At 36.2% G+C, this 12,088-nt stretch overlaps 1 protein-coding gene across 1 annotated transcript; it reads left to right on the forward strand.

The window, feature by feature from the left end:
• Positions 1 to 5,694: 5,694 nt before the first annotated feature.
• Positions 5,695 to 10,519, forward strand: IL2 (interleukin 2). Its single transcript, XM_029941326.1, has 4 exons — positions 5,695 to 5,872; positions 5,965 to 6,024; positions 8,089 to 8,235; positions 10,136 to 10,519. Exons 1-4 carry the CDS (start codon positions 5,726 to 5,728, stop codon positions 10,247 to 10,249), a joined length of 468 nt encoding a protein of 155 aa, XP_029797186.1. The 5' UTR covers positions 5,695 to 5,725; the 3' UTR covers positions 10,250 to 10,519.
• Positions 10,520 to 12,088: the final 1,569 nt, after the last annotated feature.

Raw genomic sequence — 12,088 nt, forward strand, 5'->3', positions numbered from 1 at the left:
GTTCCTTGTCTTTAAGGTCCAGAAGAGTTATTAGAGCTCTAGTCATTATAGCTACATGGCCACACTTCATTGCAAAGGGAAAGTAGGAAATATGGTCTTTATGAGGAACAGCCATATAACTAGATACATTCAAGATTATTTTTCTACAGAGGAAGGAAGAATGGATATCAGGATAAAATTAGCATTTTCTACAACAGAAATAACAGAATAGCTTTTCAAAACCCCTTTGGGTCTGAAGAAAGTGAGGATTTAGGAAACTGCAAGGTGATTCAGTGTCTTGTAGTTGCGGCTACAGGACTGAGATAAGCCAGGGATGGATGGGTGTGGCGCTGTTCTTCCTTTGGTTAGGCTCTGGTGCCCTAGCCAATGGGGACCCTTTTGTGGTTTTATTCTTACCAGTGGCATGTGGCACTTGAATTCCTTAGGAAACAGTGCCACACAATCTAAATCTAAATTAGACTATACTCTTTAAAAAATTATCACTTATTGTTAAAAACAAGACAAGTCCAAAATAAAGTCACTTAGGCTAAGCCCCACCTCACTAAACCAAGCCTTAATTATAGCTTCATTTCTCCCAGGAATAGAACCTTAAACAAGTCAATCAGGAATTTTCTGATCAGCATCACATAATCTACCTGATAGACCGGTGCCATCCCTAAAAGAAGGTAGCCTTGTAATAACCACCCCCGCTTTTTTTTGCATAGTATAAATTCCTTGTTCTTGCTCCCTCTGGATATCAAAGCCTTTCATTTTGTACAACTCCCCAGAGCTCCCTTCTATCTGCTAGATGAGATGCTGTCCAATTCAAATATATTTTTGCTCAAATATACTCCTAAATTTTAAAATATGCCTCAGTTAATTTTTTAGCATTATGAATGATGGACTGTCAATCAATGATACACCCCAGGGGAAAGAACAAATGATTAACAGAAAGCTTAGAAACATAGTTAGGCAGGAAAAGCCATTAGATGAAGATAAATATAAATATTTTTATAAGATTTTAATGAAAGCACTTATCTTAGAAGAGGATAAAGTCAATATTTATGTGGAAGTTGCAAGACTTACTTTTTAATGTACAAAGAAAATAAAGTCCTTAGTGAAATACATACAACCAGACAATATTTTCTTTACCTGTTTTTCCATAAGAGGAGATAAATTGGTGGGAAAATGCTTTATAAATTTGAAATGCCTTGTAAATCTATTGCTATTACTGTCAGATTATCCTATTCTACTTCTGGTAACTGCTGTGTGACTTGACATGCGTCTTCTATTTATACAAAAAGTAGAGTTCCAAGAGTTTAGAAGATACTCCCATTATCGCTACATTGAGGCAGCGGATGCCTCCTGGTGCCAAGTTGCAGACAGCTGCCCAGTGTGATACTATCTTGTCAGCCTTCAAACACTGCACTCCTGGAAGTCCAGTTCAACTTAAATTCACAGTGGATACAATCACTTTCTTTCTTCAGATGTGGGAGAATTTTTAGGAAACAGCAAGTGCTCTGGTACTTTTAAAAGACCCCAGAAAGAAATAAAAAACATGAGTAAAACCTAGCTTCTGAAGCTGTGTGAATTCAGCGGCTCTAACTTCTTAGAAATCCTAAAACTTCTCAGACAAGGTGTTGGGTAGGCGAAGGTGGATGGTGCCTTGCCTGACTCATCAGCTATCACTGATAGAGTGAGATGGAGTAGTAATTCAGCTTTCTCTGTGTAGCCTAATATACCTAGAATTTGGCATCTCACTGTTTTACACTGGAAATATGTAAGATCATTAGGGGCCAGGAAGTCTTGGGGTTTTGCTCTAACTTCACCACTAACTTAAGAATGTGATCTTGGGCAAGTCACTTAACCTGTACAAACATCAAATTTCTTATCAGTAAAGTGTGACTCAATGAGATAATGAATTTGAGAATGCTCTGCAAAATTAATAGTACCATGGAAAGAATTCTTCCATCCCAAAAGATTATGAACATCATTAAAATTTACCACATGGAAGAGCACACGAGTGAGACTTAACCGTGATTCACAGACAGATTTACAGAGGTAGTATCACATCATGTAGGACTATAGGTCTGATAAGACAAAGATTGGGCACCAACCTATGCCTGAGGAAATTCAGGTTCTCATGGGAAACACAGAGCTCATAGCTGAATACTCTCTGGGTGGTACGGAGAGTACTCAACAATATGTCCTGATTTGAAAGGCAGATAACTATATGTTGAAAAGCCAAGAGGCCTGTACAGAAATTAAAAAGAGATGCATTAATATAGGCATCAAGCTCCAGTCCAAATTAAAGTTTTACAAAGTGATGGGAAAGGGTGAGAAAGAAAAATTCTTGCAAGAGGTGGAGTCCTCGAAAGTCAGCTTTGCTGGGTGGACAGTGTGTTCAACTGACTGCCCAATCTCTTAGGTAGGCAGCTTTAGAGATTAGGGCTTCCCCTTTTTTCTAAAGTTCACTTATTTTTGAGAGAGAGGGAGAAAGTGAGCAGAGGAGGGGCAGAGAGAGGGGACAGAGAGAATCCTAAGCAGGTTCTGAGCTGTCAGCAGAGAGCCCGATGTGGGGCTTGAACTCACGAACCATGAGATCATGACCTGAGCTAAAATCAAGAGTCAGACACTTAACCAACCTAATTACCCTTGAGGCTTCCCTTTTTAAAGAACTTGGGCTACTCTTGACTCTAAGAGGCTGAGTCACAAACAATGCTAAGCAATGAAAACGGCTTATTGAATAGTAGAATTTTATTTTCAAAGGGGAAGTGGGGGGTGTGACACATGCAGTAGCTAGCAGTTTGCTGCTGACTTTACCACCACTATAGCCAGAAAAGCCAGCTAATGTGTCAGACATGTTAAAAAGTGAAAGTATGCCACAGCGTGTGGTAGCTTTATCCCTAAGCATTTCAAGAAAGAAATTATAAAATCAAGTTCCATAATGGTGTCTGTTATGTGTTAACAGGGATAAGCTGGGGGCTTAAGAACCAATTTTCTACAGGGTCCTATAAATGTAGCATATAGTGACCCATTCTCTAATGGAAATAGCTGGAGAAATAGAAATATCAAAACTATGAGAACATCAAAAGCCTCATTGGAAAAGCCCCCACACAGAAAAATGTGTGGGCCTGAGTTCTTCCATTCTGGAAGGGTAAAGGCCTGAGCTGATGAGGCTGGGATGAAACACCCAAGTCTTTAGAGAAGCAAAACAAGTATAATAAATTTGACACACAGATCATTCAATAGCCTTTCCCTTAGAACTAATGCTCACTTTGTGGTTTTGATTTGAGAGGTACAGAGAGACACTTTGCATGTTTTAGTAATAAAAAGATAAGATCATGACCATTTGTCTCTAACATTTTCTAAAAGATCACTGATCGCTAATCTGGCTTTTCCTTCATTTTTTTTCCACCTGAGGAACTATAATGCTTATTTTTAAATGTTATGAAGATGTTTTGTATTCTTCAGAAGGTTGCCTACCACATAAATAGTAGGTACAAATGCTCCTAAGAATAATTAACCTTTCATGCCCACGACCTTCTTCCTAATCCTAAATTTACATATTTGTAGTTTAAACATGTCAAAATCCAGTTTCAAGTCATGTTCTGTCTTCAAAATCCTTTATATCCACCTTTCTTGAGGCAGCAATTTTTTACCTTTTACCTAGGATTACACTGGCCTGTGCACATCAGATTCCTTAAGAAAAACTACAAGTGTGAAGAGTGGGCTATGGAGTCATAATATTCTGGTTTCAAATACGTGTTCTGCCCGTGACTGTCAGTCAGGGCTTCATTACCTATAATAAATTAGTTAACATATCTGAGATTCAGTTTTCTAATCTGCAAAATAGGACTCATCCCTTCACAGGTTGTTATAAGGCTTAAACTAGGCTATGTGTTATTTACATTGTTCGTTTTTTTTCTTCCTTTCTTATATATACCTGAGGTGCTAGATAAACGTCTTTTTAAAGACTAGACACAAAATGAATTAGTAAAATTGGAGGAGTTACAAGCAACTCTTTGAGGAAGGATTTTTCTCAATTATCTCCTATTTATGCTTCTACCATCATTATACTGAGTCAGTTAGTGCATTAGACTGAGGACACATTAACACATATCCTAAGAATCCTACCCATTCTACTGACTTTAAAATATCAATCTGATCTTATTTCAAAACTATTATTGTTACACTCATAGTGCCCTAGCTGCTGTAGTAGAGAAATCTAAATCTTTTAGAGAGGTGAAAACATAACAAGTAGAACTTAAGAATTGGTTTACATGCAGCACATATAATCTATTATAAAAGTAGCATCAGTACCCTTGGATGCAAACCCTGTTCTGAATATTTGTCATGAGTTGTTTGTAGTACTTTATTCATTTTTTTCATAAAAGGTGCTCCAAAATTTTAATGGATACTCCTTCTTAGTAACTTCTGTTGATTCAATTCTTGCCACTGTATAATAAGAATAATCTTGGACTAGATGAGCTCTGCTACCCCTGCTGTGTGGACAGCTCCTGTCCCACAAGGCACGTGCACACACAGACACCCCTGCCCCATGACCCACCACAGCCACCTGGGCTATTTTACTCCCATGTCTTTCTCAGCCTCAGCCACACTACTGAGACCAGGATTGGGACACCTCATGCTTGCCAGATCATATTATCTTTCTCCTAAAGAATGTACAAATGTTGTCCAGAAATTTCAGTTAGTGGCTTTCTAGAAACAGATAAACTTGGGGATCCCTATTATTCTCATTTTCTGAAAGAAATATAAGCAATCTATTCAACAAAAAGAGAGAGACCTGAAATGGACATAAAGTAAAGGAAAAGATCTAATAGTTCAAGTGGTCCTTGAGACCAAGAGGAAGAAAAAGCACCCTCGGTTCTGGTATCATTTCAACTCACCTTACATCTGCTTAATGCCCAGCAAAAATCATAAAGCAGCAAAAATATACTTGTCCCAAACCCCCTACCCAAAACTAGCATTAGTACTCTTGCATGCAGACCATTTCCTGGGCATTTATTTGTTGAACATCATACCTATTAAAAATGTGCAACAAATATTAAGAGAGTAAAACAGATATAAGAAACATTAAAACTAAGACAGCACCTCAAGCTCAATGAGCATTTTGTGTATTCTAGTCTTAATATTTCTCTAGCTGATTGTTTAAGAAGTAATCTATCACGTATGCATTAGCTCAGTCATTGTGTAGATCAAAAGGTAAAACCATCCTGAACAGGAAACCAATATTCTTCCTGTTTAATCAACAAATCTAAAAATTTATTCTTTGCAACTATTTACTCTTGTCCACCATACCATGGTGCTCCACATGTTCATCACAGTTTTATGACAAAGAGAAAATTTTCATGAGCCACTGTTGTATCCCCACCCCCTTAAAGAAAGAGGGAGGAAAAATTGTTTCATACAGAAGGCGTTAGTTGTATGAATTACAACTGCCACCTAAGTGTGGGCTCATGTAACCAACAGGGATTTTACCTACATCCATTCAGTCAGTTTATGGGGGTTTAAAGAAATTCCAAAGAGTCATCAGAAGAGGAAAAATAAAGGTAATGCTTTTTGCCACACAGGTAGAATCTTTGAAGATATGTGTAATATGTAAAACATTTTGACACCCCCATAATATTTTTCCAGAATTAACAGTATAAATTGCTTCTCTTGTTCAAGAGCTTTCTGTCAGCCTCTCTAACCACTACTCACGGTAACCTCAACTCCTGCCACAATGCACAAAATCCAACTCCTGTCTTGCATCGCACTGACTCTTGTACTCGTCGCAAACAGTGCACCTGCTTCAAGCTCGACAAAGGAAACGCAGCAACAGCTGGAGCAATTACTGCTGGATCTGCGGTTGCTTTTGAATGGAGTTAATGTAAGTACATTTCCTTTCTTACCAAAATTATTACATACACGTTTTTGAACTGGAGATCATGTTTTTAATAAAAATATATTATGCTTTCTCAGAATCATGAGAACCCCAAACTCTCCAGGATGCTCACATTTAAATTTTACGTGCCCAAGAAGGTAAGTACAACTTTCTATGTTCAGTTTATGTCTTAATAGAATTCAAATCAATATGAAAATCTCCATGCTGATTAGTTTAGTAGCACCTCATCTGAGGAAAAGAAATGAATAACTTCAATATTTGTTAAACCAGTTTGGCAATGAAACTTCTGTAAAATAGTTTTGCCTATATATTTTTTATATGTATTTGTGTTTTAGGAGTGAGGCAGTGGAAAGAGAACAAGAATATTATTCCCAGTTTATTGCTGAGACAGTTTTAAAATATTATGTTGACTTACTGAAAAATGTAAAATTTGAGGAAATTATCAAAATTGATTTCAGAGAAGCCTATTTTTATTGTTTTAGGAAAGATTCCTAGGGGTCTACCTTTGAGAGGCAGCATAGCAGTGACCAACAGCATAGTCTCTAGAGTCAGATTATCTGAACTGAAATCCCAGTTCTGCCACGTCTTAGCTTTTGTGACCTTGGGCAAGTTACCTACTCTGTGACTCAGTTTCTTATTTACTTATGTGAATGATAATTAAACATATACTTCATATAGTTTTGTGAGGATTAATGAATAGGTATAAAGTATTCAGAACAGTGTCTGACATAGAGTAAATAACATATAAGCATTAGCTATTAGCAATAGTAAAAATAAAATTCTCCCTGAGGAGTTATAAAGTAGAAATTTGGACTTACATATCTTTTGTGCCAAAGACCTAGAGACTTATGATGCTATATGATTTTGTTTCGAAGATTCAAAACTTTTTAAAGGTTACAGTATGCTTCAAACTACTCTTTTGAAAGATGAAAATAACTTAGAGATGCTTCTCCAAATTAATCAGAGCCACATAACTAGAGTAACAAAAAGACACTAGCCTGGATTTTTGAGGGAAAAAGCTCAAAAGTTGCTCATGCCAATTTGTAGTGGCAAGTTGAAAGGGCAATGGATGGAAATGTCATAAAATGTGTGTGATGTTAAAGATTGTTAGAAAGATAAAATGAGATTATGTGTATAATTTAGAAGGTGGTGAAATTCTTTGAAATCTAACAGTTTCTAAATGACAGCTCAAAATCTATTTGAAACCCAAAGTAATGTGATAAATTCATTTGTCCATTTTCCCACCATTTTGTTTGCAAAAAAAATTTTAAGAAGGTATAAAAACATTTAATTCAAAGATGCTATGTTAGTGCTATAAGCAAAAAGAGATAAAATTTAATCTTGGCTCCACCTAGTCATGTGACCTTGGGAAAAACACTTAAATTCTGAGATTTAGTTTCCTTATTTGTAAAATGGAAATAATGCTGCATTGCTATCTCAAAAAGTGGTTGTGAGACTTAAATGGGTTTGTTTGGGAGAAGACACTTTAAAATCATAAGGTACCACAAAAGTGTGAAATACTATCATTACAGTAGACCACATGAGTGGATGGGTGGGTGTATATGTCTAAGTTAGGAGGACCACCCCAAAGTCCTTCAAATATTCCAACCTTTTATTTGGTTAGGAGACATTTTTTAAATGCATCTTAATGTATTTATTATAGAAAAACAAAAAATTAACGCAGTTACAGGGCTTGCTGCATTGAGGATCTTTACTATATAGTTACAACTGCCTGACCTATAAAATGTTGGGATGATGACAGCATATCCAAGAACTCCTCTGCTCCTTAACATTCTATGATTCTCAACACTTAGATTATTAAATATTAGAATCATATAATGTGATCCCATATTTCTATGTTGTGACTACTCTGGTTCTAATAATTTCTATACAGTCTGGAAAATAATTCTGCCTGTATCTGTGATTTGCATTTGGGTGCAGAAAAGCTGACTTTTGGCAAGGCGAAATTAAACTGAAGTTAATGACTTATTATTTACTGACAGTTAAGGCTAACCATGGGTAGTTGAACTAAAGTTTTTCAAGTCTTATCATGTAAGCCATATTGGCCCATCTTTACAGTAATTCTGAGAGCAGGGATAATAGTAAGAAATGTACCGCCACTCCTAATAAAACAGAGATTAACTTCTGATTCTGACCTTTAGGGCAAACTAATCCAATAATTATTTTTATTATTATTCAAGGCCACAGAATTGACACATCTTCAGTGTCTAGTAGAAGAACTCAAACCTCTGGAGGAAGTGCTATATTTAGCTCAAAACAAAAACTTTCACTTGAGACACATCAAGGAATTAATGAGCAATATCAATGTAACAGTTCTGAAACTAAAGGTAAGGCATTACTATATTCGCTCTCCTGAAAATAAAGTAAACGGAGGGGCATTTTAAAGTGATGTAAGAGTTTTGTTATTTGTGAAGTACTGATGCATTTTAAGACCACTGTGAACACGAGTCATTTTTATGTTAGATGGTACACTGTGGAGCTGGGAAGTAAAAGCTAGAGGGCTTCTGCCCGCCACCCACCCGGTGACAAGACCCTACCCTGGCACTTCGTCACCTCTCTCACATTTTTTTAACTTCTCTCTCACATTAACACAAGACTGTAAATGGGAGAAGACAATTGAGTTCCACAAAAAGAAGACAGTAAAAAAAATAATAAAAAAATTTTTTTAATGTTTTTAATTTATTTGTGAGAGACAGAGACAGCATGAGCAGGGGAGGGTCAGAGAGAGAGACACACACAGAATTGAAAGCAGGCTCTGGGCTCTGAGCTGTCAGCACAGAGCCCGACGTGGGGCTCGAACACTTGAACAGTGAGACCATGACCTGACCTGAAGCCAGACTCTTAACAGACTGAGCCACCCAGGTGCCCCCTTAAAGGCTTTTAAAATGAGTTTTCCTTATTATTTGGTGGAAGAACTAAGAGATTTATCTAAAAAAAACAGTAACCAATGGGCTAGAGAATTAACTTTATTTAGAAGTAATACTTTCAAGAACTTAATTATTTTTAAATGTACAGGAAATATTAAATATACAAGGGACTTGATATGTGTAGACATTCATAGCTCTCTTTTCTCGTCTGCCAAAAGTACAAGCTTCATAAGTTAACAGCATAATTTTAATTACAGTAGAACCAAGTTTCTAAAATTATGTAACTCTAGTTATTTCCAAGTAAGTGTCATTGTATTAGTAGACTGTTTCCAATTAATTAAAAAAATACATTGAGATCAATGTCATGTAGACATCGATAGACATCTATGTGAAGAGGTTTGCTCTAAAATTTTTGACCATCAGAAAACTCATTCTAAACTCTAGATGCAAAATTAATATAAAATTATGTGGAAGTCAGGAAATGTATTTCAAAAGCCATCTATTGTTAAAAAGTTAAACCTTCCCAAGAGTAAATATTATTAATATTTAAATAATTATATGTAAGAAGATACATAACACTGCACCAACTTAAGGGAAATATTTACCTTACTTGCTTTATGTTTCCAGGATAGGAATTACCTCAATTTGAAAAAGCCCTCTCTTTTATCTTGCTATATTTCAAAATATTTTCTTAGCTAGAGGAAGAGTTGAAATAGCTCCTATCACCAGAGGGGATTTATTTCAGTCCATAGAACAAAATTTCTAATGTTTAGACTTTTACAAGTTGGGAAACTCAGCTGCATTGATACTAAGGTGGAGTGGGAGTGGGTATGAGTATTTATGAAAATGCTCTTCACAAAAATTTCCTCTTACTCTGGACTGGCTCTGTCTTTGCTTTGGGAAACTCTGAGGGGATTCACTGAAGCTAAGAGAAGACTTATGGTTTACAAAGTAAATGTGCATATGACTGCATACATGTAAACTACACTTAGACATGGATACAGACATATGCCCACAGGAAAAGAGGTTTAACAAATGTCTTTTGCAAGTAGAATTTAATAAAATATTTGTCTAGAACTGCTTTTATTTAAAATGCATACTTTTATACAAATCAGGAAAACAAAAGTGTTGTATTCACTGGGATTGACAGAATTGACAAATGAAGAAAATCCTAGTTTATATGTTACTATCACTTGGTATCATAACATACAATTTTTTGACCATCTCAGGAAAATGTAAATGATTAATATGTTTAACATACTTGAAAATAAAGGCCATAGGCCTATAATATTTCAATGGAGAACAATGACGTATAAGGGAAAAGAGCTTGAACTAAAAAAATTAAATTTTTCTCTCACAGGGATCTGAAACAAGATTCACATGTGAATATGATGATGAGACAGCAACCGTTGTAGAATTTCTGAATAAATGGATTACCTTTTGTCAAAGCATCTTCTCAACACTGACTAGATAATTAAGTGCCTCCTATTTAAAATGTATCAGGCTATTTATTTAAATATTTAAAATTTATATTTATTTTTTGATGTATGGTTTGCTACCTTTTGTAATTATTATTCCTATTCTTATGATAAATATGGATCTTTTAAGATTCTTTTTGTAAGCCCTAGGGGCTCTAAAAATTCACTTAAATTATTTATCACAAAGTATTTATTTTTATATTGAATTGTTACATATAATGTCTATGTAGATCAATTAATAAAAGTATTTAATGAAAATAATATAAGCCCACCCATTTATTATCCTGGGAATAGCACAAAGTAAAATATTTCTGAATTACTCATGTGAACTCATAAAATGTTTAAGATGCTTATAAGAGTCACTCTTCCCTTGGAAAAGAGGTATGTGCAATAAGAAAATGGGCTTCTGAAAGTTCTTGTTTTCTCCTTTCCCAAGCTAGTCGATCCTTAGTTCTAGTCTGTGAAAACCTTATCAAATTACCTACATGCCTTAGATAGGATGCCAAACACATTGAAACTCTTCATACCATTGTTGTGCCTCTCTATTCTCTCTATCTTAAAACTTGCACTCTGTCCTCAGGAGGCCCACCTGTATGGCATAAATCAAAGAACTTCTCTGCCCTCTGGCTTTTCAATGGGTCCTGCCACTGGGAACTCTGGTAGGATGTCTGACTCTCCAAGTGAAGTAACCTCTCAACCTAAAAACCCAGTTTCTCTCAAGACTTTTTCCTTCTAGGTTCTGCTAACTTTTCCATCCACTCTTCCCTTCAGCCCTAGGGATAGTAACACTTCTACTACCACTAGATTCAGGGTACTACGTTCTCTCTCTCGCAGCTTTCCTGTACCATGACCATATAGCTTGGTAAATGTCTCTAGTAGATCCTCCTTGACTTATTCTGATAAGCCATCTCTTTCCTGGCTCAAAGAGGAATTATACCAAAAATACCTCCAAGAAATAGACCATCAAAATGAGATCCGGGGCACTGGGTTCATTAGAAACACAATAGTCTATGAGACGCACTAACATCCTGATTACTCAAATTATCATCAATGGCAGCACAGGATGAAATACAGATAAAGGGCAAGGTGTGAGATCAAATGGCCAAGACTTTTAATTGCTAGATTAGCAACGGTTATAAAAATTATGATTATTACCTAGATTCTTCTGATGGTCTCAAGGAGGAGTTTAAAATAACATCATAAATATACAATTTAAAACATGCATGGACAACCAGAAGTCCTTGTTGGAAGTTTTGAAAAAGTCCCTCATCCCTGTAGTCACAGAATATCTGTAACAGAGGACAAAGCCAAGAGCCTGATGTAAGGTCTGCCAAGATATAGTACCAATTAAAAGTTTAAGCCTTCCAGGGGTGCCTGGGTGCTTCAGTTGGTTAAGTGTCTGACTCTTGAACTCACAGTTCATGAGTTCCAGCCTCATGTTGTGCTCTGCACTGTTAGTGGGAAGCCTGCTTGGAGTTCTCTCTCCTTGTCTTTCTGCCCCTACCCTACTTGTGCTCTCTCTCTCAAAATAAATAAATAGACTTAAAAATATTAGAAAAAAAAAAAAGAAACCTTCCAGGTTTTTTTACACCAAGAATGGATAAATGAGGCCCAGAGATATGGGATGTGGATATTTTGCCGGACACAGAGGCTGAGAATTTTAAACATCCTATTGGCAGAGACAACTCCTTTTCTTTAATAGTATCCTTTCTGAGGAAAAATCATTCCTCTGCGTAAAAACCTTCCAATGACTCACAAATTAAGGGAAATTTTCCTCAGACCTCACTTCTACCACCTTTAGTTGCCCCCAGGCCTAAACTGAAAGTTAAGATCTC

This window comes from Suricata suricatta, chromosome 1 (genome assembly GCF_006229205.1).
Source record: "Suricata suricatta isolate VVHF042 chromosome 1, meerkat_22Aug2017_6uvM2_HiC, whole genome shotgun sequence".
Taxonomy (NCBI): Eukaryota; Metazoa; Chordata; class Mammalia; order Carnivora; family Herpestidae; genus Suricata; species Suricata suricatta.